We start from the raw sequence: 24,894 nt of genomic DNA, 5'->3' as shown, positions 1-24,894 counted from the left end.
AACAATTAATTGCACATTTATTCCAAAGCCTGTTAAAACGACTGAGTTTAATTCAACAAAGCGGGTGAACTGGATCCAGCGACGCCAGCGTTTCAAAGACTGATGGTCCTTTGTTCCTCCAGCGCCCCGCCAGGGAATCTCACTGCCCCCCAAAGGGGGGCACTACCCCTCGCACTGGGAACCTTTGGCTTAGACAAGGGGGGTGTAAAAAGGCAATAAATAAAGATGGCCGGGGCAAAGCTCAGCAGCAAAGGATCCTGACAACCAACACTTATTCATTTACCGCCACTGCACAGCAGGCACATCCAGACACACGTGGGGGGAGAAGGGGTTTTGGGGGGCAGGGTGGAGGGGCTGCCACTTGCCCTCACGTCAGGGCCACCGTCCGCCTGGCGGGAGACATTTCTCCCTTCTCCGGCACAGGGGAGATGTGGGCGCAGCAACGGGCAGGAGACCATCCTTGGGCCAAGGAGAGGGTCCTGCAGGCAGAAGAGCTTCTGTGGGGAGGAAGGGCGGCCCCCTCCAAGAGCCCACGGGGCGCCCCACTCCAGGCCCAGCCTGCCAAGATGGGGGGCAGCTGCCTCCCCGCCGTCGGGTTCCTCTGGCCCAGGTGGCCTCTACTGGGGGCCCAGGACGGCCTGGAGGTCCTCAGGGAGCGACCCAACGATGGTGGCGATGTAGAGGCCCACCCGATGCAGAACCTCCTCCTTCACGGGGAGGCGGTGGCACCTGGCGCGCACCTGGCGGGGGAGGCAAGGCGCAAGAGTTAAGCAGACAGAGATGGACTCTGGAACTCCCTGCCCCAGGAGGCGGATGTGGCCACCAGCCTAGAGGGCTTCAAAAGAGGATTAGACCCATTCATGGAGGAGGAGGAGGCGGCGGCTCTGGGTGGGGACGAGCCCTGAGAGCTCAGCTCTGGCCTCCACAGTCAGAGGAAGAAATGCTTCTGCACATGTCCAGAGTGTGGGGATCAGATGGGATTACTATGAGGAATTATAAAATATGCATCAGCTATGAAAGCATGGCGTTGACTGTGTTCGATTCATTGACAATAATTTCTGATCAAATCCTACAAGCCTCTGCATTTCTGGCCATTTCCTCTACTGCCCATTTCTCTACGCCTGACAGGCACGTATAAGCATTCTGAAACACAGGCCAGTTGCTTCATCAGGCATCCTCAGTACATAAAGATAGTAGGTAGTTTTTTTGATGTACCCTTCTTTGGTTTGGTTAATCTTAGGGCCTGGAAATAGTTTCACAGGAAGGTGATAAAAATCCCTATCTCCTTGCCATCCTTCCTCTGTATTTATTGCTTGTTTATGACCTCCGGGGTTGCTGAATGCATTCTTCCTTTTTAGTTGTTTTATTTACCCTAGAAGTATGCATGCTTAAATTAGCTTTTGTAGTGTAACTTTGTCCCACGTGGGGTTTTTTGAAACGCTCAGAGGATATCTGATTGGTTCTTATGAACGCTGTGTAAATAGTTATTTTATGAATAAAACGACCTGGGCCAAGGGGTGGAGGCACAGATTATTACACGCACCCCTCCCAGAGTCTTGCTGGTCAAGCCTCTGTGTGTATTCTATTAATCAGAGTCTAATCCTTCCTTTGCTTTGGGAACGCTACACTGTGCACCATTTACTGGAAAGCGCAGGAGGGGAGAAGGCTGCTCCTGGGCCAAGATCCTGCTTGTGGACTTGCCCTTGGGGGGGGGCAGCTGGATGCCCACTGTAAGGACAGGATACTGGCCGAGATAGGCCCCTGTGGCCTGATCCAGTCTCAGGCTCTTATATTCTGAAGACCAGTCCACTGGGAGAGGCAGAATCAGGTCACTAAAAGTGACTGACTGAAGCCACCCCGTGAACTGGACAGCACATCCTTTCAAACGTCTGTATCGCCATTTCTTTCTGACATACCAAGTGCCCACCTTGAGAGAAGCTGCTCCTCTCCCCCTTTCACAGCAGGGATGCACACCAGGCGCCACTTGCCTGCCTGTCCCCACAGACGGGGACCAACACATCGCCCAACGACCCAAGAGAGTCTCCTCCTCCTTCAGGATTCCAGTTACTGCCCACATGCAAAAGTTCAGCGGAGGGATTTGTAGGAGTTTAGCCCTGACTCTCGTCCGCTGAGATTTTCTTAGGGGATTCCCAAGGCTGAAACAGGCCTGGCCAGAGTCTGGAGGGGCCAGCCAGCCAGCCAGTCAGGCTCCGCTCTGCTCCCTCGAGGAGAGAGCCCCGATCCGAGCACCTTGCACCCATCAGGTGCAGCTCACTTGGGAGCATCCTGCTTACCAGCTTCTCCTGGAGCTTCAGGACCAGGTCGACCACCTCAACTTCAGACTTGTCCTTCACCCAGGCCCGGATGTTCTGCGGGAAAAGAAGCCGACTCAGCTGGGAAGACGCTTCCTTGCTTTGCTTCCTCCTCCTCCTCCCCAGAGCAGGGCTGGGCAATGGCAATGGCCCTGATCCGGGTGCCACTTTCTGGCGCACCTGCTAGGAATCTTGCAAAGCAGGGGGGGGGCTGTCTGGGCAAACCTGAGCCCGACTCAGCTGGAAAGGTGCTTGCACCCCCCCCCCCAAGGAGCCCAAGTGTGTCCTGCTTGGCTCTTTGCAAAATGCTGAGCAGGTGCCTTGACTCTGCAAAGCCCTCAAGAGGACTGCGAAGAAATACCGTATTCTTCATCATTTTTATCATGGGGGGGGGGGGGAGATTGGCCAGAGTTGTTGAGTGTTGAGCTTTTTCTAAAGGAGGAATAGCTGAAAATCGCTCACCCACATGACCTACGCGAAAACTTGCACGCATGGCTAAAGCCACCTATCGCCTGTCCCCTCGCTGACAGAGGCCTCCATTGCCCACCAAATTGCTGCCGTGACAGCCAATCAACACCAGCCCTTGCCACAGCCAGCAATAACATGCCCAACAGCCGCTGAAAATCTCCGGCTCACGGAAGCAACCTGTCCCACGTCCCCCCTATGCACTATCCGTGTCTAAGATGACCCACAATTTTAAACATTATTTTTTTAATACATAAGCCTTGTCTTATGGACGGAAATGCCCAGCTCCTTTCCAGCCTTGCTGCTGCCTGAAGAGGGTGACGCAAGCCCAGCTCTGATCTCCCCCCAGGAAACCTGGCCAGGTAAAGCAGCAGTCGGGGGGGGGGGACGGACCACTGCTGCTTGTCGGAGGCTGAATCACCCAGGAAAGCACGGGCCTCACAAGACTTTGCTGGCCGCAGCAAAAGCAGCAAACCCCTGAGGGCTGAGATTGCCCCAAGCGCAAGGGGGACGTGTGGGCAGCCGCCCCTTGATGCAGGAGCCTCCCTTCACCACCCCCCATTCTGCACGCACCGCCTCCGAGATGGCTTCCAAGTGCAGGGCCTCCAACTTGTGCATCATCTCCCGGTGCCTCTGGCGGTACCAGCCATCAAAGTTCGGGGATCGGAAGAAGCGCCTGTGACAATGAATTGAAGATAATGTTCCATCTAACATTTGTTTAAAAACCTGAAGCATTTTTGTTAGGGGTTGTAGGAAAAGACTTGGCAAGGAAGTTGAAAAATATCTTCATGTACGTGACAACGGCGGCAAGAGTCTTAATAGCACAACGAAGGAAGAGTGAGGAAACCCCGACTAAAGAACTATGGCAAGAGAAACTGATGGAATTGGCAAAATTGACACACAAATTACAGGACAAGGATATCTGTGACTTCAAAGACGAATGGGAACCTTTTACAAAGTATTTAAAGATGCAACAAAGTGAACTGGACTCCTTGGCAGGCTTTGAATAAACACTCACAAACTTTTTACTAATAATAACCAGTCAGATAAATTAAGGATCTATACAATTTTGTAACATGCAGAGAATAGCATTTATAGAGAAACCAGAGATTGGAACTGAGGGAAGCCAGGGGGTGGGGAGGGTGGGTTGTTTAATGGGGGGGGGGGAGGAAATGGGGAGGAATTAAGGATGATATGTTTTAAGATAATATGATTTGTTTAAATTCCTAATAAAAATATTTTTAAAAAGGAAGAAGTGCCTGTGGGGAGGGGGGAGAAGGGGGCTGGGTGGGTGTTGCAAGGGGGCCACGGGGGACGGGACGGGACTGGGGTTTCAGGCAGAGGCTCTGCCTAGTCTTTAAGCGACAGGAGGAGGCTGGGTCCTGCAAGGCCTGCTGGGCCTTGGTTGGTTTCCAGTCCTCAGGAGCCAGAGAGTGAGGGATGGATGAGGCCCGTTTGCGATGGGCAGGATCTGGTCCCTGGCAGGGAGGCTGAGATCTGCGGCTGAGACACAGTGGAGGGAAGCAGCCCATGGGGGGGGGGGTCTGCAAGGAGCTGAGCCAGGGGAGCCATTGGGTGTCTCCCTAGCAATCAGGCCAATGACTGCAGCCTGAGCCCAGTCTGCCAAGCTGGTTTGGAGCTCAGGACCGAGGAGCACGGAGGACAGCAAGAGGGAGCTCCATTTTCTGGGTGACGTGTGCCAAAACGGAGTGATGTAGAGAGAGCCAGCTCCTTCCCCCTCTCTCTCTCCCCCTCCTGAAAGGGGCCTGCGCGCTCCAACCCTCGGCTGCCCTCTTCTGGCGCACGACCAGGGCAGGGCTGGAGCTCTGGGGCACAGCATCTCCCTTGCGTGCAGAAGGTCCCAGGCTCCATCTCCAGGGGGTCCAGGCAGGGCTGGCAAGGACCTCCTGCCTGCCAATGAAGGCAGCAGCCACTTCCCACCCCAAGACTGGCCCTCTTCCTCTATGGCTGCCCCCAAGGGCTGTCGTGAGACCAGCGAGGGGAGCAGCAATGTCCCCTTCCCTGCTTGCAGAAAGGGAGGTCTCCAGGGAATAGCCTCTCACCAGATTCAGGGGTGAACAGGTAACCTACACTTTCTGGAAAAAAACAGCCTTCTTTTTGGACTGTGTACTATTTCGAAATACGATTGTACTGGGTTTGGAGGTTCCCCCATTGGACAAACTCCCTGATGTTGAAAATCTTGTTCCTGATGGCTCCTGCCTGCTCTGCTCCTTGAGACCCTAGCTTTCCACACACAGGGAAGAGCACTGGGGTTTGTATGTGATCAGCCACCTCCATCCTGTTTTAGCCCTCCAAGGCCTACCTGTACAGGCCCACCCAGTCCCCCTTCAGCACGCAGGTGAGCTGAGGCCCAGCATGCTCCAGGGTCTTGAGGAAGTCCTCCTGCTGGAAAGGGCGGATCTGAGGGGGGTTCTGAGCACGTGAGAGAGAGAGAGAGAGAGAGAATGAATGAACCCATGGCAAACTGGGCACTCCCTCCGCGTATGCCCACAGCCCAGCGACATCCCTTCCGGCCAGGGGGCTGCAGCCACAAAGACCACTGTGCTCCACAGAGCATGCGCTTGGCCAGCTGCCCCACTTGCCCATATGCGCCCTGCGTGACTGGCCCCTACAGCAGCCAGGCCAGAGGAGCCTGTGGGTGACCCAGCGGGCAAAGACCCCCTGGCGCTGCCACCAGAGGGCTGCCCTGAGAGCTCAGAACTGAGCTGGGGGGGGGGGAGACCACGTACCTTCCAGGGGGTGATGGCCCTCTGTAGCGGCATGAGACTCGCCATGTAGTGCTCCTAGGGAAGGCCAGGAGGGAGAAAGAAATCAGAGGACCCCCTTTCAGCTCTGCCAAGAAGAGGCCTCCCCCCCCCGACAATCATGCAGCTCGGGGGGGGGGGGAGGATGGCCTGAAACAGCCAGCCTCCTCCCCAGGGGGCAGCAGGACTGCAACCTCCAAAGGGAGAGAGGCCCCCCGGCAGAGCACCTGCTGCGCGTGCACAAGACCTCCAGGCCCCACGTAGGGCAGGGAGAGAGAGCCCTGGCTGCCAGTCGGGGGGGGCAACGGGGAGGGGGGCGCGCCTCCATGGCCCACGTCAGTGGAAGGCTGCCTTCCCCCTGTGCTCCTCGTCCTCCTCATTTCCCTGGGAAGGCCGAGGCTGGAGGGAGGTGGCACCTGCCCCCCCTCCCGCTGCCGCTACTCACCAGGGGGATAATGAAACTCTGCGTGAGCTCCAGGAGGTGGCGGCGCAGTAGGGCACTCTGGGCGTCGGAAGGCTGCTTCTTGTGGATGCCCTGCGAGGCGGGAGGGAGGGTCATGGTGCTTGTGGGGCCCCCCCCTCTCCCTGCCCCTCTCCTGGAAGGCTCTGACCCCCCAAGGGGGAACTGGGCTCCAAGCCACCAGCCCCTCCCCCCCCCGCAGCGCCCGCCACTCACCTTCAAGAGCTGCTTGATCAGGGTCTTGTCCTTGTGCAAGAAGGTCTTGTAGGAGGTGTAAAGTCCTGCAGCCAGAGACCCCACAAGGAAGTGAGGCCAGGAGGCCATGTGCCGGGGGGGGGGGTCCTTCGCAGGGAATGCCATGGAGCCCCCTGTGTTTCCCAGGTGAGAGAGAGGCACCTGCTGGACACCCACCCAGCAAGTGCCCCTGCCAGCTTCTCTGCTCTGCTGTCTCATCCAGGAGCGGCTTTTGAACACGGCACCAGCAGCTGAGCCACCGAGGGGCTCCTAAAGGCCCACTGAGGCCCACCTTTGCGGCCCCCGGGGGCACAGCCAGAGCCTTGCTCCTTACCCGGCTTGGCGTCCAAGGTCTTCAGCTTGGCCAGCTTCTTCACCTTGACCTGCTTGGGCAAATCCCCTAAGGAAAAACACAAGGCCGTCCGAATAGCACAAGGATGGAAGGCCAAAGAAATTCCAACTAAAGAATCACGGCAAGAAAAATTGATGGACTATGCAGAACTGGCAAAACTGACACACAACCCCAACCTCTCTCACCACCAAAGGAACACAAGTGAACAAGACAAGCAACGCTGACACCAAACTCTACATACATTAAACATAATAGAAACACCGCCACCCGACCCCACCCCCATCCATCTTCCCTCTCTCCACCCCCCTTTCTTTTTTCTTTTTTCTTTTCTTCTCCCCCAATACCTCAACAAATGAAACGGATTTGTATAAATGTTACATGAAAAAAAAATACGAGGCACTACACTTCTGTAAAACAAGAAAATCCTTAATAAAATATTTAAAAACAAACAAACAAAAAAAACCCTGTGACTTAAAAGATGAATGGGAACCCTTTACAAAGTATTTGAAGACGCAACAAAGCGAACTGGACTCCTTGGCAGGTTTTGAATAAACATTCACAAACTTTTTTTATTGACAATAATCAGCTAAACATTTTAAGGATCTATACAACTTTGTAACATGCAGAGAACAGCATTCACAAAGAAACCAAAGACTGGAACTGAGGGAAGTCGGGGTGGTGGTGGGGTTTGGGGGGGGGGGAGGAAAATGGGGAAAAAATTAAGGATGACATGCTTTTGGATAATACGTTTTGTTTAAATCTTTAATATATATTATTTTTAAAAAGTAAAAACACAAGGCCCAAGGGTGGGGGGCTGCAAGCCAACATGTCCCTGAGCCTGGCTGGCCTTCCGGGCATGGGCTCCTGTGCCCCTGGCTGAGCCCTGGACTGCTCCCCCCTCCAACCCCCCCCCCCAGTTCCCAAGGGCCAGGATCCTCGCAGCCAGGCGGGCCCAGAACCCCTCCTTACCGGCCATCTTGAGGTCCCCCAGACGCAGGATGTGAGGCCAGTGCTGCAGAGTCTTGATGAAGAAGGGATTGGTGACGCCCAGGACAACACTTGGCCTGGGGGGGGGGAGAAGGGGGGGTCAATCCTCAGCTAGGAACCCCCGGTCTGTCCCCCCCCCGGCATCTCCCCCCGAGGACACTCACGGGGCCTGCGTCCGCGTCGTGTACTCCTTGAACTCGCTGTCGTGGATGGTGAAGTAGGGGCGGAAGTCGCAGCAGAACTTCAGGGGGGCCAGGCAGCTGGTGGAGAGGGAGGGGGCAGCCCCCGTCAGGAGGCTCCCACAGGCACCCCCAAACCGGCCAGGGGGGGCAGGAAGACTGCTATAGGTGCTGGCAGAACCCCCCCTTGCCCTGATAGGGGTCCCCTTTGTCCTCCCCTTTGGCAAGGGGCTCTGAGGGTCTTTTAGCCAGGGGCAACTCTGGAGATTCGCCCCCACCCCCACCCCAACAGGCAAACTGGGCCCAGCGGCCCCCCACCTGGTCAGGGCGAGGACCATCTCTGAGGAGGCGGCAGGCGAAGGCGCCATGACCACGAGGGGCTCCCCCAGGAGGAGCAGCTCCCACAGCGCCTGAAGGTGGATCAGCACCGGCTGGAAGCACCTGCGGAGAGAGCGGGAGGGGGCAGGTGGGGCCAGGGCAGGGCAGGCCGACTGTGGGGCAGGGGCGCCCTCGCCCCTATCGCCAGGCCTCGGAAAGCGGGACGAGGTGGTGCACCGAAGCCTCCTCAGGCCCCCCAGGCCCCCCCAGAGACAAGAGCTGCTTTGCCCCCACAGAAAACTGTCCCCATGAGCCTCTGGGGCTCCTGCCACCAGATTCCCCAAGGGGGATGAAAGGAGCCCCCCAGGGTGAGGAAAAACCCCTCAAAACCCCAGAAGAACCGGCTGGATTAGGCCCAAGGGAGCCCCAGTGCCCTCTTTTCACAGGGGCCAACCAGAGGGGGAAACCCACACTCAGGACCGGAACTCAGGAGCTGGTCTCCCTGCCTGAGGTTTCCACGGCTGCCGCCATCTGAGCAGGCTGGGAGCCACCCATTGCCCTCCGCTCTTCCATGAATTTGTCCACCCCCATTTAAAGCCATCCAAACTACCTTTTGCTGAAGCAAAATCCCCTCCCTGGGGAGGCTCCTGGCCAGGCACCCCAAACTCGGCCCTCCAGCTGTTTTGGGACTACAACTCCCATCATCCCTAGCTACCAGGACCAGTGGCCAGGGATGATGGGAACTGTAGCCCCCAAACCTCTGGAGGGCCGAGTTTGGGGGTGCCTGCTCTGGGCCAAAGGGTCGGCAGGCTCCCCTGAGAGCCCCCCCCTTTGCCCCACCAGATACTACTCAGGAACCCCCCCTCCCCTCCCTTGTGCCCTCTGCAGCTCCCCAGACTTGCCCCTTCTAGCAGGGGGCAGAAGAAGAGAGTGCTCTCACCTGAAGAGGTCCAGTTCGTGGATGCTGGGGAGGACTAGGGGGGCCGGCAAGAGGTTCTGGGGGGGGGGGGAGAGGAAGGGAGTCAGTGGATGACCCAAATGGAGCTTTAAGTCTCAGTCCAAATCCCAAGGGAGACACGGTTGGCATCAGAAAAACACCCCCCCCCCCGTGCAATGTGGCTCACCCAGAGGGAAGCACATGAGGGGTCACAATAACAACAATAATTTTATTCTTTATACCCCACCCATCTGGCTGGCTTTCCCAAACCCCTCTGGGCGGCTCCCAACAGAAAAGCAGAATAAAACTTCAAACATAAAAAACTTCCCTAAACAGGGCTGCCTTCAGGTGTCTTCTTAAAGTCAGACAGAGTGGCATTTAGAGGTCCCTGGAGGGATTCAATCTGGCAACTCCAGGCAGAGACCAGCTGACAGCAGCTCAGGACCCAGTTACATGCAGAAACAAGCCCCTGTCCTGGTGGAGGCAGCCGCAGGCCGAACCACAAGGGCCATCTCTGCCCCGCTGAGCTGAAGAACGGCATCTTGCCACCCAGCCATTCTTCTCACACGTCACATCTAGTCCCCGCCCCCCTGCAATGCAGGAACTGTTGCTAAAGCACCTCTGACAGGTGCCCCCCCAACCTCTGCTTAGAAACCTCCAAGGAAGGAGTGTCCACAGGGAGACCATCGAATGCTGCTTACAGTGCCGCAGGGAAAAGCATAGGCCATGGCAGGATCCGCCCCCTCCTCCCCCCCCCCCGGCCGCCTCCTAGTCCCAGCAGCTCTCACCTCCTGATTCTGGGGCTTGGCGGGGCTGGAGCCAGGCTTGTCCAAACGAGAGGGAATCCTCACCTGCGCCATGAAGAGGGACAGGCAGAGTGAGCGCCCCTCCCCCAGAGCACCTCCCCTGCTGCACCCCATCCCCGACAGGTACCTGGTTTTAACCTTTAAAGCCCTATGCGGCCCAGGACCCTTGTACTTACGGGACCACCTCTCCAGGTATGCCCCGCGGAGGACCTTAAGGTCCACAAATGACAACACTTTGGAGGTCCCAAGTCGCAAGGTGGTTAGATTGGTCTCCACTAAGGCCAGGGCCTTTTCAGCCATGGCCCCGATCTGGTGGAACGCTCTGTCCCAAGAGACTAGGGCCCTGCGGGACTTGGCATCTTTCCGCAGGGCCTGCAAGATGGAGCTGTTCCGCCTGGCCTTTGGCCAAGGCACAGCCTGACCCCCTCCTTTGGTAATCCTCACAGAACTCTAGCCCAATGGTTGCCATTAATTTGATTCTGAATTGATTTTAAAATGAATTGATTTTAGAATGCTGTGTTACTTTTATTATTATTACCTGAATGACAACGCCCATCACTGGGAGATTGAGGGTCTGGCCCGGCACAGGAGGCGGCCACTGGTCAATCTCGCTGCACACTGGAAGAGGCAAGGCCGGTTTAGGAGGCGGCCCTGGACTCCCCCACCCCAAATGCAGTGGCCCCCGCCTCCCTCCCTCATCTCAGCTGATTTGCCCCCCATCCTGGGGAGGAGGGGAAAGGCCAACACGGCGGCAGCCATCTCTCCCCACGTACCTGGGAGATGAGAGGCTCAGGCAATGGGGCGGCTTGGAGAGAAAACAGAAGGGCTTCCTCTTGGGGGGGGGGTCAGCAGCAGGTCACCCCGCAAAACTGGCCGGCAGGAGATTCAGGACAGGCAAAAGGGCCACCTCTGCACAGGTTCCTGGGAGCCTTGGCCAACCTGGCGCCCTCCAGGCCTTTTGGACCATGACTCCAATCAGCGCAACACAGCTGGCCCTATTGCTTCCTGTCCCCTGGGCCGGCTGGGGCTGCTGGGAGTTGTAGTTCAAAACACCTGGAGGGCGCCAGGTTGGGAAATGATGTTGCCTGCCATCGCCAGGCCCGGCCCCAGGGGTAACCAGTCCCTTCTCACCTGCCTCCAGGCACGGGTCCAGCTTGTCAAAGTACTCTGGGGCTATGAGCTGCAGCAAGGCCTGGAAGAGGTTGACGTAGGGGAGGCGAGACACCAGGACAAGAGACTGGAGGAGAGGGAGAGAGAGAGAGAGAGAGAGAGAGAGAGAGAGAGAGAGAGATGGATGGATGGCTGCATTTCGATACCATTTAATAGAGTAAAAATACCTCTAAGCAGTGTACAGAAAACTGAAGCAACAGCAGACAACTTACGCAAAATATTACAAGAACGTAGTTAAGTATTAAACTGTTACGATAATACAACATTCCTGACATCTATACATCAATACCAAGTCCTCCCTCTCAGCCTCTGGGTTCTCACCCAGCCAGGGTCCAAACAAGCTCTTTGCTCACCCACAGAGAGAAGAGTTTTCAGAAACAGCAGACATCTCCTCCGTCTCTCCCTCTAGACTCGCTTCTTATGGGCAGCCCAAGAGGGATGGCGCTTCCTCTGGCTGCCCACAGCTGTGCCCCATTCAGCTGCCCCCCCACACCCAGCTCCTACACTGGCGGGCAGCCATGACTCTCGGAAAGACGCAGGAAGGGCTGCCAGAGATCCTGCCCATCTCCTCCTCTTCCTTTTCCATCTTGTGTCGCTCCCCACAGCCCCCCTCTTGTGCTCTGCCCATCGTTTCAGGCCAGTGGGTCAAATCTGCTTGGTTCTCCTCTTGCCCAGCACCCTAATTCCAAAGCTGCTTCTGTGACACCCCCAAGGGACCTGCCATCTGCCCAGGAGGAAGCAGCTCCACCACACTTTCCCACAGCACAAACTTACGGCTCGTGCCATTTTGGGCAGCACCCGGCAGACCCAGAAGAGAAGAGGCTGGAGGAGCCAGGAGAACAAGCAGCCCCCCCCCCACTTTTGAGGCCCTTGGCATAGCTGCCCCTCCTTGGGCCCCCTCCGCTCCTCCCCACTCTTCTGCCAGAGCCTCACTGGCAAGGAGCGACTCCAGCTTTGTGCAAAGGAAACGGCTCATCAGGTCAGAGGCTCCTGAGCAACCAGGCTTGGCTCACCTTCTGGAAGTAGCCTCTCTTCACAGAGCTGTCCTTGACTTGTCGGAAGAACACGTAGCCAAAGTAGTGTGCAGGGTCTCTCTGGGTTGGGGAAGCAGAAGTGTCTGTGAACAACCCCCCACAATCACGTTCAGCCCCAGCGCCTGGCCTGCAGGGATGTCCCCACGGCTACAACCCTCTAGAGCAGGGGTAAGCAACCTAAGGCCAGGGGGCCGGATGCGGCCCAATCGCCTTCTCAATCTGGAAATCAGCATGTTTTTACATGAGTAGAATGTGTGCTTTTATTTAAAATGCATCTCTGGGTTATTTGTGGGGCATAGGAATTCATTCATCCCCCCCCCCCCAAATATAGTCTGGCCCCCCACAAGTTCATCCCCAGAGATGTCGTTCAGAATAGATGCATTTCAAATTTAACATTTTTAAAAAAGTTGTTTAAAGTTAATTTTTTGTACTAAACGATAAGTAATAACGATAATAGTTTCCATCTCAGAAATGCTAAAAATCTACGTCTCCTGGAGACTAAAGCCAAGCATCTCAACCCTTTTGCTTTTAACCCTGAAAAGATCACAACTGACCTGTAATGATACAGCAGCTTCCCTGTTATAGTCAAAGTCATCCCCATCCACTGCATTTCGCTGCCCCCCCGACTGACGGAAGCGAAAGCTGAATTGGGTGTCTCCCAGGCTGCCTGGGATGGAGAGAGACAGGGCGGGAGAAACAGAGCGGCTGAGACAATGGATTCAAGAGGATTCTGCCCTCCTCAAAAATCAGCATGCCTGAAGCCATCGTCCAGGGTGACTGCAGGCCCCCACGCAAGCTGGAAAAGGACACTGGCGTGAATCTCCAGAGACAGAGGACTCCCTTGCCCCACCTGAGAGTTGGGTTGCTGTGGGCAGTTGGATACACGGCACTAATCCTGATTGGGGACAGGACCTCTACCCTTTACACCAGCAACTCCTTCCCTAACAATTCTGAAGTGACTGCAGAGAGACAGATTGAATGCTACCAGTTAAGACTCTGCCTTTTTCCAGGAATCCGTTTGGGGCATTTTAGAAACTCCATAGAAAAGTTGTTCTCTGTTGAGCCACTGCCTCAAGCACCTAGAACCTGACGTTGTTGTAAAAACACAATACAAATACCAAAGCAGATCAAATCAGCCGGCGGTTCAATGGCTGTATTGCCTCCCTACTTGACTCTGTCCTGACCCTGTGCCAAACCCACTTACCTGAGTAAGAGTCGGGGAAGGATAGGTAGCAGATGCTTGTTTTCTGGAACACAGGAAGCGAAGAGGGTGTGAAGAGCAGCTCCTCCCCCCCCTCCCCACCCCACAGGCTTTGGGGCCAGGGCAGCAGCAGTGGGGCTGGGGCCCTCTCACCTCTTTTTCCGTCAAGGTGTAGTCAGGGGGATACACCAGCTGCAAAAAAAAGGGAGAAACTCTCAGTGGCTGGACCCGGCAGGTGGCTGAGCCCAGCCCCTCCCAGCAAGAGCTGCCTCAGTTTCCTTGCAGCATTTGGAGGGGTGCTGGAGACCTCTGGCTTGTGCCACAGAAACACTTGAGGCGCCAGAGGTTCATGTCTGCACCTGCTCTGAGCTGCAGGGCCCCTGGATGCAGCCTGGGCTGGGGGAGATGCCAAAAGGAGCCTCTTCCCTCAGGGTGAAGAAGGGGGCAAAGGAGGCACACGGCTCGGCGTGGCCCAAATCAGGGGAGCCCTGACCCAAGAAGCAACAGGGCCTCAGCTCAGCTACTTGGTGGAGCTGTCCATGGAGGCGCAGGTCAATTCTGTGCCCAGGGCAGCTGTCTACCTGTCCGCAGATTGTCTTGCCAGAGTGGTGCACGCTCTAGTCATCTCCCGCTTGGACTACTGCCATGCGCTCTACGTGGGGCTACCTTTGAAGGTGACCCGGAAACTGCAACTAATCCAGAATGCGGCAGCCAGACTGGTGACTGGGGGCGGCTGCCGAGACCATTTAACATCAGTCCTGAAGGACCTATATTGCCTCCCAGTACGTTTCCAAGCGCCATTCAAGTGTTGGTGCTGACCTTTAAAGCTCCAAACCGCCTTGGCCCAGTATACCTGAAGCAGCATCTCCACCCCCATCCCTGTCTGTACACGGAGGTCTTCCTCCTGAGAAGTGAGGTTACAGGGAGCCAGGCAGAGGGCCTTCTCAGTGGCGGTGGTGCCTGACCTCCCATCAGATGTCAAAGAGATAAGCAACTATCTGATGTTTAGAAGACACCTGAAGGCAGCCCTGTACACGGAAGCTTTTTAATGACTGATGTTTTAATGTATTTTTAACCTTTTGTCGGAAGCTGCCCAGAGTGGCTGGGGAAACCCAGCCAGATGGGGGGCGAATAAATAATTATATTTTTATTGTTATTATGTTCCCTCAGAGTGACCCACCCAGCAGAAGACGTGGGCAAAGGGGACGCTCAGTGTCGCCACAAACAGGGGGAGCCCCGACCCAGGAAGCAGCGGGGCCTCAGCCGGGCTACTTAGTGGCCCCGAAGGAACCGGCGGAGAAGCTGCTCCGCTTCCCGCGGGAAGGGAAGGCGCCTCCTCGCTGCCTGACCTGCGGAACTCCCTGCGCTCCGGGGGGCGCCTCACCCACCTCCACGGCCTGGCCCAGCTCCAGGTCGAAGGTGACGGCGCACACGCACTCCAGCCAGGCCGACAGGCGCCCCCAGGGCAGCGCCGAGCCGCCGCCGGCGGAGGGACTCCCGGCGCCCGGAGAGGAGAGGCAGAGGCGGCGGCGGCGGCAGCGCAGCGCCTCCAGCCCGCCCGGAGCCTCCATGGCCGCGGCGCCGGAAGCGGGACTGCGAGGAGGCCCCGCCCCTTCCGCCACCGAGCGCGGCGGGCCCAGAGAGTCGCCCCGAGCCCTCCCGCGCCCCCTGCAGGCCGGAGAGAGCGAGAGAGAGCGGGGACGGGGGCGGGGGCGGGGGCGCGGCGCGGCGGCGGCAGAAAGCCCCCGTGCCCCGGAGGAGGGGGAGGCGGCGGCGGGTCCCCTTTGCTCCCGCGAGGCCGGCCGGCTCCTCCGCCTCCCGGGGCCGGGCTGGGCGGTTGTGCGCAGGCGCGCCTGGCCCCGCCCCCTCCCGCGCGCTCTCTCGGCGCCGCCATTTTGAGCTGAGGGGAGGCCGCGGAGAAGCCCGTCCCGGCCGAGGGAGAGCGAGGGAGGCCGGCCGGCCCAGGAGGCGCCCGGGACACCCTCCGCCCCCGCCCGCCCCAGGTAAGGCCTCCAGGGAGAGCGGCCTCCTCCGCCACCGCCTCCCCGCCCGGCAAGGGGGCCTCCTCCTCCTCCCCCCCCCTCAGGTAGACTGCGCCTGGGCCGGGAGGCGCCACCGAGCGGCTCTCCGGTGCGCGTCCCGGGGAAGAGCTCCGCCTCCCGAGCCCCGCAGAGCCGGCGGCGGGGGGTGTCCCGGGACCGCGGGCTGCTGCTTCTGGGGAAGGGCCGGGCTGCCAGCTGCCCTGAGGGGCTCCCACCTCCCGGGCCCCGTCGCCTTCCCCCGGCGAGCCAGGCTGCGGCCCCGGGGAGGAGAAGAGGAGGAAATTCTGGCCAGAAATCTAGGAAAGAGAGGACGCTGTTCAGAGAAATTCTTAAAAGATCAAACAACAACATGGACACAAATCTCCTGACAGACTCGGATTGAATCTTGAAGTTGAAGGAAATTATAAAGTAAATTTTTTCCGGATATCTAACTGAAAAGAATAATAAAAATGAAGTGCGTATAGACTAGTAAGGTATAAAAAGCACAGTCAGGTGAATCGGAAGTTAATGGTATGTAATGTCAAATGAGGTGGTGTTAGTCAGGCTCGGTGGTCTGTTTATGTTGTTTTTCGTCGTGTTTGTGTTCTGTGTAAATTGTTCTGTAATAAAGAAACTAAAGAAAGGGAGAAGACTGCGTCCCCGCTTCTTATAGAAAGCAGGTGGAGGTGTGTCGGTGCAGGATCAGGGCTTGGAGGCAGGTGGGGGGCAGGAAGCAGGATGCCCGGAAGAGGCTTCCCCTGCCCAGAAACATGGTCCCTGGCCTGATCCGGATGAAGCCCTGCTTGCCTTCAAAGGGGCAACTGCATGGCGGCGGGGGGGGGGGGGTGTTGTTCCTCAACCCACCTTTGCCCTTCAAGGTCCAGGCGGCTTCTGTGGCCAGGAGCATCTCTCTTCCCACCCAGCTATGGCCAGTTTGCCAGCCGGAGCTGATCCTGAACCGGGGCAGTGGAGCCATGGTTCTGCCTGCTCTGCCAGTCTCCAGTCCAGCGGTCCCAAAATCCAGCACCCCAGAAACTCCACGCCCAATGTGACTGAACTGGTCATTCTCCCTTAGGTGCCCCCTGGGTTCTGCTCACCTCCCAGTTCAGCCTTGGGCTCTGTGCATAGGGCACCCATGGGAGGTGGTCGGGGTGCTTGGTTTGATGTGGCCAGTGCCGGATTCTGCTGCTGTGAGGGCTGCCTGGCACCTCAGGGACACAGCCCCTGCTTTGGCTGCCGAGGGGGCTGCGTTGTATGGACAACTTGGGATGTAGGCATCTGACCTTCGGCAGAGGTAGTCCTGGTAAACCTTGGACTAGCCCTACAGATGTAAGAGGCTGTGGAAGATCATGAACCCATGCAGGATGTGGAGAAAGTGGATAGAGGAGAGTTTTGTCCTCTCAACACTAGAATGGAGCGATAGCTCAGAGTATGAGACTCTGAACCGCAGGGTCATGGGTTTGAGCCCCACATCAGGCGAAAGATTCCTGCACTGCAGAGGGTTAGACTAGATGATCCTCTTGGTTCCTACCAGCTCTTTGATTTCTATAATCCTGGACATCCAATAAAGCTAAATATTTGGAAGAGTCTGGACATGCTCCCCTCGAAGAGGCTCACTTGGTCCCTTCGTTACAATATCTTTAGGTGCCCGGTAAAAATGTTTCTCTTCAACCAGGCCTTTGGCTGATTAACATTCTATGTCCTTTTAAATTGGTTTGTGAGGGGGGTGGTTATTAGTCTGTTTTTGTTTTGTAATGTGTTTTGTGTTCTCGGTTTGTATTTTTATGTTGCGAACCACCCTGTAATATTCACATGAAAGGTGGTATAAAAATTTAATAAGTAAATAGATAATCAAAAGATAAAATGCTTAATCAGGCAGCTTATAGTTAAAACTCTGGAACTCACTCCCACAGGAGGCAATGATGGCCAGCGACCTAGAGGGCTTTGGAACTGACTCCACCTTGGCTGCCCTCTCAGGGGAGGTACTGGGGAGGGGAGTGTGATCCTGTTGTTCTTTTGATACCATTGGCCATCGGGTTGCATGGACTGAGTGCTCCTTAGCCCTTTCGCTTTTGAGCTGTGGGATACCGCATGGCCCTAGACGGTCTCCAGTGCTGTTTAACATCTGTATGAAGGAATTGAGAGTGGTCATTAGGAGTTTTGGAGCAAGGTGTTGTGAGTTTGTGATGGTACCCAACTCTCTTTCTCTGTAACATCTGAATTGGGAATGGCTGAGTAGGTGGGCTGGATGAGGGCTAATAAGCTGTGCCTGAAGCCTGTCATAGGGGAGCTCTGGGTGAATCATTCCCGCGTTTGGGAAGTCTGCAGTTGCTTGTCCTGGATGGGGTCACGCTGTCCCAGAAGCAGCAAGTGCGCAGTAGGACTGTTCATGGATCCCGCTCTCTTGCTGGAGGTGCACATGTTCTGGCAGCTAGGAGGGCGTTTTTCTGACCTTGGTTGGTATGACAGCTGTGGACGTTCTTGGACCAGGGTAGCTTAACCACATTTGTTGGTACATTGGCAACCTCATGGTTTGATTACCGCAATGCGCTCTGTGGGGCTGCCCTTGGGGTTGGTTTGCAGGCTGAAGCTGGTTCAGAATGTAGCAGGCTTACCTGAGAGGGAAAACGACTGCCAGCAAAGAACACCTGGCTTGGCCCTGGGCCAAAATCAAGGTGTTGGGCTAACATAGAAGACCCTGTGCAGCTCAGGACCAGGTTGCCTGAGAAACCACCCTTTGTCTTATGCACCCAGTAGGTCACTGTGGCCTGTAGGAAAGATTCTCCTGCAAGTTCCAAAAATCTCAAAAGTCCTCTCTGTAATAACTCGGAGCAGAGCCCCTGTTCTGTGGAATAGCATTCTCGCTGAGATCTGACAGGTGCCCGCTGTCTGCATTTTCTGGAAACAATTGAAATGAAGACATTTCTGTCCTGGTATGCTTTCCCAGCTGGATGAATGGGCCTTTACCATGAGTGGCTATTCTGTAGTGCTTTATTCATGCTTCAAATGTATCTGCTGCTGCTGCTAGTATCTGTTACTAATTGTATTTTGCTGTTTTTATTGTATGTTGGCTTGAGACGATGGTGCAGAAGGAAATTAATAAATTACTGATGATAGAGGTGTGTAAAATTATGCATGTGGATAAACTGGGGCCTCCCACAAAGCTGAATGGGAAGATTCAGGACAGGCAAAATAAAGTTCTTCACGCAATGCATAGTGAAACTGGGGAATTTGCTCCCAGAAGATGCCATGATGAGCAGCAACTTGGATGGCTTTAAGAGAGGATTCTGGAAGGAGAACAAGGCTCCCCATGGCTCCTAGCCACGCTGGCTGTCTTCTCCACTGCTAGTGGCATCCAATGCCTCTGAATACTCACGCATAAATCAGCGCATGGGGTAGAGAAAAGGGATGGACGGTCTGTCTCCATCTTGCAATATGTAGTGACAGCCACTAGCCAGGATGGTTTTAATGGGATCCAATTTGCAGTTGCCTAGGGATTGTCGGAGCACAAAAGGTGGTGGTCCTGTCCCCCACCAGAACTGGTGCTGAGTGTCCAACCAGTGTCTGCCCACAGCAACCCAACTCTAATGGGAATATTGAATGAGATGTTTCGCTTTCCTCCCATTTCCTGTTTAAGCGTTGAAGTTTCTTTTCCTTCCATCTCTTCCCCCTCTCCAGCCAGCCCTCCTTCCCCTCTACATCTGCAAGGGCTCCCTTGCCTCCCATCTGTTCTTCCTCTTTCCTAACTTTCTCTGTTGTAACTTCCGTTCCATTCATCTACTGCTGACTCTCGCACAGGGTTTGTTTGGTTTTTTTTAAATAATATTTATTGAGAATTTCAGAATTACAAGAAAAATAAAAAAATAAAAAACAACACTACAATACAAAAAAAAGAAAAAGAAGACAATAAAAAAAGAGAACAGCACAAAATGTGAAAACCAATATGACAATACAGCAATAAAAAAGTAAAAAAGAAGAAAAAAGAGAAAAAAACCACAAATCCCAAATTGCATATCCATAATTTCCATTTGCATTGACCTCCTCACACCTCCGTTTTTGTATTCTATTTTTTTTATAAGATATTTATTGAGATTTTCAAAATATTACAATATAAAAATGAAAAAGAAAAAGAAAATACAAATTAAAAATGATTAAAAACCACTCAGTTTTTCCATTACTTATTTTTCCTAAGCTTGTTTCCCGGACCTCCTCATACCTCCCTTTTTTGTATTCCAGTTCAATTTGTTGGTTCAGCAAATCCTTACCCTCTTTGTTTATCCTAAACTTTGGTCTTAAAATAGTAACGTTAGATTTTTACCTATTAATGACCCATTTTTCATATTCCCTTATAGCATTACAGCTGGAAACCACTTAATTTCTATCCGACATCATTCTAACATTCATTAATTTTACAATATTTCTGTAGATAGTCTTTGAATTTCTTCCAATCTTCTTCCACCGACTCTTCTCCCTGGTCTCGGATTCTGCCAGTCATTTCTGCCAGTTCCATATAGTCCATCACCTTCATCTGCCATTCTTCCAATACTTTGCAATGAGTATTCTTGCTGCTGTTGTAGCATACATAAAAAAAATTCTGTCCTTCTTTGGCACCAATTGGCCGACAATGCCGTTTTTGTATTCTAGTTTAGTAATTATTTCAGCAAATTCTTTCCATCTTTCTCAATTTTTGTTATAAAATTTATCTTAACAATTTAACCTAATAATTAACTCAACAAATCCTTACCATCTTTCCCCATATTCTATTATTCAGATTACCTTAATTTATTTAACCTTATCTTACCCCTAAGTGCCTTAAAACTTAAATCTTAAATTTCAAATATACATAACTCCTAATATCATTTCTGCTAGAGTCGTATAGTTTCATTCCCACATTTTCCCTAATATTCATTAGCTGATTCTAAAATAAAAAAGTTTCCATTATAAATTCTCTTCCAATCATCATCCAGTGTCTCTTCTTCCTGGTCTCGGGTCATGTCAGTCCTTATTGTCCTTATTGTCCATTCCGTCTAGTCCATCAACCTGGAAGCCTTATGTCCGAGGCCCTTAAATCTCTTCCATGTCCCTTCTGCAATTCTTCTTCATCTTGTTTGTGCTTGCCCTTTTCCTTGTCTCTTGTTGGTCTCTGTCTTAGTTTCTTTCCTTTCTCATTGAGGAGTAGGTCTCTGGGGGATTCCAACCCAAAATTGTCTCCATCACCCTTCATCCAGCTCACCCATTCCCCACAGTCCCACTCCCCACAGTCCTCGATGTAATCCAAAATAAATTTAAAATCAAATTTCAGAATCTCTCCAAAGCTAGAAGTCTCCTCCTCTCCAGACTCCCCTTGGCCCACTCCAGCGTCAATCTTCAATAACAGTGGCTTATGCTCCTGTAGGGCCTCGGGTCTCTCCATTTGTACTATTTGGGGTGCAGCCACATCCTCCTCCATTGTCAACTGCACTTGCCCAGTCGGTACAGATTGATAGGTTGGTTCTTGGATGATTTCTGTATCAATGTTATTAACCACAACAGTCAAATCCATTTTCTCATTCATCAAGTCCATCTTTTCATGCATCTGTTGCAGCAAAGCATTTGTCTTGCATAGAGCAAGCACCCAGTCTTTCTCCCAGCTCATCTTTGTTCAAGGTCGGAAAAGTCTGTTCCCACAGTCTTAATCTCACAGATGTTGGGTCTCAAATATGCTGCAACAACAATTTAGCAAGCTCCCTCTAAAGGAGACAATCTACTTGTAGCCATTTTTTTTTTTAAAAGACAAAGGAAAGTTACTTTCATTTTTCAGATATTTCAGATGTTTTTCTGATATTTTGTTTCTTTAAGATGCAAAAGGCAACATTAGAATCAACTTGTTTCTTTTCATTAGCTATCTGTCAAAGTGTTACGTTCACCGTCAATGAACCTCAGCAACAGTTTCTGTCTCTGACACCCCGTTCCCAGGTTAGAGACGATGGAAACTTATCCTTCTTCACTCCCTCTCCTGCTAGGTTAAACAGAGTCCCCCCCCCCTTTTCTCCTGCTTCCAAGGGGGGTTTCAGTGGTTCTAAATGAAGGAAATTTAATCCTTTTTTGACAGCTTCCCGGCTTTAGCTTGCAAAATTTTTGCTTTAGTCTATATACAAAGAAACGGAAGGCGGACTTCCTGTTTACACCTTCCCGCTTCGATACCAAATTAAAACAATTTCTTGATCCAATTTTCCGTTTCTACTCACGGGTACTTGTTTTAAGTCCAATTGTCCACAGGAAAAAGTCAGCGCTCTCTGGCAATGGCTGTGCGGCTTCACTCCGTGAAAGTAGCAGTCACTTCGTAGCACCGCGCTTCTCACCCCACTTCGCTCCGGAGCCCCTAGATGGGATTCCCCGCGAGTAGGGGGGCGCTTCTGGTGCCCTGCCGAACCCCACGTTCCCAGGCTTCCTCCGCCTGGGATTTCTAGCAGGTCCCCACCTTCGCCGCGGTGGGAAGACCCAGTTTTCACAGAGCCCGTTCCTCCTGTTGGAGGAACTCCGCCATTCACCAATGGCGCTGACCCGGAAGTCTCTCTCTCGCACAGGGTTTGGCCAGTGTTAGAAGCGCAGATGTATAACTGATCGCCAAATGGCACTTTTCTGTCCCAGTTTCTAATACTGAAAAGGAGCCTCTGAGGATTCCCTTCTGCCAGTGCCTGGGCCCACGGGGGGGGGGGGAGTGAAGCCCAAGGCCCTTCTTGGTCAGCCACCACCAGCTCAGACCTCAGTAGCATCTATGTAATGCTAGGATTAGCTGTGGGAGGAGCTTATCAGAGCTTGCAGGGCAGCAGTTGAAAAAGGAGCAAAAAGGGTTTTCGTGTGTGTGTGTGTGTGTGTGTGTTTCTTTGTGGCTGATTAGCTGCTCTCCCTGTGCAAAGGTCAGAGGGGGCAGGGTTTCTGTTGAGGCAGGTGATTAGCTGTGGGAGGAGCTTATCAGAGCTTTCAGGGCAGTTTGATCCATCTTTTAGATTTCGGGGAGCTAGTCTCAAACATTTGTTGGGGGAGACCTAGGTTTTTTTTGTGGGGGGAGTTATTTGTCCTGTCTTCACGCTTTTTATGATGGAGGACCGCTGTAGCCACCCCCAACGACACGTTCTCAAGATGGAGGGGGAGGGAACAGCTGCAGTCGCCTGCGGTTCCTGCGCAATGTTTGCCATCTTGCCAAAGGTTGCAGGCAGCTTTACCTGCAGCAATTGCATGTTGATTGCCCTCTTAAAAGACAAAGTCCAGCAACTGGAGGAACGTGTAGCTACGCTCCAAAGAATTAGAGAGCTGGAGCTCTTCTTGGAAGCAACAGAGCACACCGTCTCCACCAAGGAGGAGACAGGGGACTCCCCTGAGAAGGAGGCTAGTTCACCAAACACAGGAGCCAGATATATGGAGAAACGTGACTCAAAGAAGTAGGAGGCCCAGGGTTTGCTCTGATTGTTTAGAAATACACAATCGCTTTGAGGTCCTCTCCCCTAGCATGGAAGACGAAGAGCAGACTCCATTTGAGGATCTCTCCCTCACTACAGTCAATCAGGTATATGAAGACGAGCAGCAAAGTCAGTCCTCAGGGAATGTGCAGGCGACCTTGGAACGGACAGCTCACGGAAGAACCCCGACCAAACCTAAGAGGAGGCGTGTAGTGGTGATAGGGGATTCCCTACTGAGGGGAACAGAAGCAGTGATCTGTGGGCCTGACAAGATGTCTCGGGAAGTGTGCTGTCTCCCCGGGGCTAAGATCCAAGATGTAATTGAACGACTGCAAGGAATCATAAAACCCACTGACAAATACCCCTTCCTCTTGGTTCATGTGGGAACCAATGACACTGCAAGCAATAGCCTCCAGAAGATCAAAAGAGACTACGAGGCTCTGGGCAGGAAATTGAAGCAATTAAATGCACAAATTGGCATCTCATCTGTCCTCCCAGTTGAACGACGTGGCCCAGGGAGAGAGGGGAAAATAGTGGAAGTGAACAGCTGGCTTCGCAAATGGTGTAAACAGGAACGGTTTGGATTCTTAGATCACGGACTGCAGTTTCTTGAAGATGGACTTCTGGCAAGCGATGGGCTGCACCTCACAACGGTTGGGAGAAATGTTTTTGCCAGAAATCTCAGAAATCTCATCAGGAGGGCTTTAAACTGACTAATGTGGGGGAGGGAGACAGTGCTCCTGAAGGTAGGAGTCTATCAATTGATGAAGATGATCATCCAAATGTCATAGACCAAATGGAGCAAACAGCACGCAGACCTAGTGGTGGGAGGAAAAAATCCTTAAATAAGAGACACGGGGGAATGATTAATGGACTTCAATGTCTGTACACTAATGCGCAAAGCATGGGAAATAAACAAGATGAGCTTGAGCTCTTGGTACAGCAAACTAAATATGACATAATAGGCATCACTGAAACCTGGTGGGATAAGTCCCACGATTGGAATGTAATAATGGGGGGATACAATCTATTTCGGAGAAACAGACCAGACAAGAAAGGAGGAGGAGTGGCGTTATATGTCAGGGATGTGTATACCTGTGAAGAGATCCAAGATTTAGAACCTCAAAGCCAAAGTGAGAGCATTTGGGTCAAAATTAAAGGAGAGAAGAATAACAGTGACCTCATTGTGGGAGTTTACTATAGATCCCCAAGCCAAACAGAGGACATAGATGATGCCTTCCTGGAACAGATGGCCAAGCATGCAAAAGGAAGGGAGATAGTAGTAATGGGGGACTTCAATTACCCGGATATTTGTTGGATGTCAAACTCAGCCAAGAGCATAAGGTCAAACAGATTCCTCACTGGCCTTGCAGACAACTTCATTGTCCAGAAAGTGGGAGAAGCAACAAGAGGAACAGCCATTTTAGATCTGGTCCTAACCAATGTTGATGACCTGGTTAGTGGGGTAGAAGTGGAAGGATCATTAGGCGCGAGTCATCTTTGAGAATTCCTGGAGAACAGGCGAAGTCCCGGCAGACTGGAGGAGGGCAAATGTTGTCCCTATTTTCAAAAAGGGGAAAAGAGAGGACCCAAATAATTACCGCCCAGTCAGTCTGACATCAATACCAGGGAAGATTCTGGAGCAGATCATTAAGCAAACAGTCTGTGAGCACCTAGAAAGGAGTGCTGTGATCACCAATAGTCAGCATGGATTTCTGAAAAATAAGTCATGTCAGACTAACCTGATCTCGTTTTTTGACAGAATTGCAAGCCTGGTAGATGAAGGGAACGCAGTGGATGTAGCCTACCTTGATTTCAGCAAGGCATTTGACAAGGTGCCCCATGATATTCTTGTAAAGAAGCTGGTAAAATGCGGTCTTGACTATGCTACCACTCAGTGGATTTGTAACTGGCTGACTGACCGAACCCAAAGGGTGCTCATCAATGGTTCCTCTTCATCCTGGAGAAGAGTGACTAGTGGGGTGCCACAGGGTTCTGTCTTGGGCCCGGTCTTATTCAACATCTTTATCAACGACTTGGATGATGGACTCAAGGGCATCCTGATCAAATTTGCAGATGACACCAAATTGGGAGGGGTGGCTAACACCCCAGAGGACAGGATCACACTTCAAAACGACCTTGACAGATTAGAGAACTGGGCCAAAACAAACAAGATGAATTTTAACAGGGAGAAACGTAAAGTATTGCACTTGG

At 53.1% G+C, this 24,894-nt stretch overlaps 2 protein-coding genes across 6 annotated transcripts in view; one reads left to right on the top strand and one right to left on the bottom strand.

Annotated features, from left to right (window-relative positions):
- DENND6B (DENN domain containing 6B) lies at nucleotides 1-14,806 on the bottom strand. Of its 3 annotated transcripts, XM_081022974.1 has the most exons (20): nucleotides 14,609-14,806; nucleotides 13,374-13,412; nucleotides 13,224-13,266; nucleotides 12,574-12,686; nucleotides 11,999-12,079; nucleotides 10,947-11,052; nucleotides 10,354-10,433; nucleotides 9,798-9,860; nucleotides 9,013-9,068; nucleotides 8,073-8,195; nucleotides 7,740-7,835; nucleotides 7,558-7,652; nucleotides 6,571-6,636; nucleotides 6,219-6,283; nucleotides 5,988-6,077; nucleotides 5,528-5,581; nucleotides 5,101-5,210; nucleotides 3,351-3,453; nucleotides 2,295-2,369; nucleotides 1-740 (listed from the first exon to the last, which is right to left on the bottom strand). In XM_081022974.1, exons 1-20 carry the CDS (start codon nucleotides 14,789-14,791, stop codon nucleotides 618-620), a joined length of 1,764 nt encoding a protein of 587 aa, XP_080879100.1. In that variant the 5' UTR covers nucleotides 14,792-14,806; the 3' UTR covers nucleotides 1-617. The 3 variants fall into 3 exon arrangements, with proteins under 3 accessions (XP_080879100.1, XP_080879101.1, XP_080879102.1); XM_081022975.1 differs by lacking the exon at nucleotides 5,528-5,581; XM_081022976.1 differs by lacking the exon at nucleotides 8,073-8,195.
- Nucleotides 14,807-15,069: 263 nt separating this feature from the next.
- Nucleotides 15,070-24,894, top strand: part of PPP6R2 (protein phosphatase 6 regulatory subunit 2) — a 54,047-nt gene continuing 44,222 nt past the window's right edge. The window contains exon 1 of one of the 3 annotated variants that reach the window (XM_081022724.1): nucleotides 15,070-15,223. The gene's annotated coding sequence lies outside the window, so the exon portion shown is untranslated. Of the gene's footprint in view, nucleotides 15,224-15,511; nucleotides 15,671-24,894 lie in introns of those variants that run through there. The other 2 variants (XM_081022726.1, XM_081022725.1) reach the window with 2 other exon arrangements.

The sequence above is a fragment of the Podarcis pityusensis genome (assembly GCF_964106645.2).
Source record: "Podarcis pityusensis genome assembly, chromosome: 10".
NCBI classification, from domain to species: domain Eukaryota; kingdom Metazoa; phylum Chordata; class Lepidosauria; order Squamata; family Lacertidae; genus Podarcis; species Podarcis pityusensis.
This window is presented reverse-complemented; position numbering and strand designations above follow the sequence as displayed.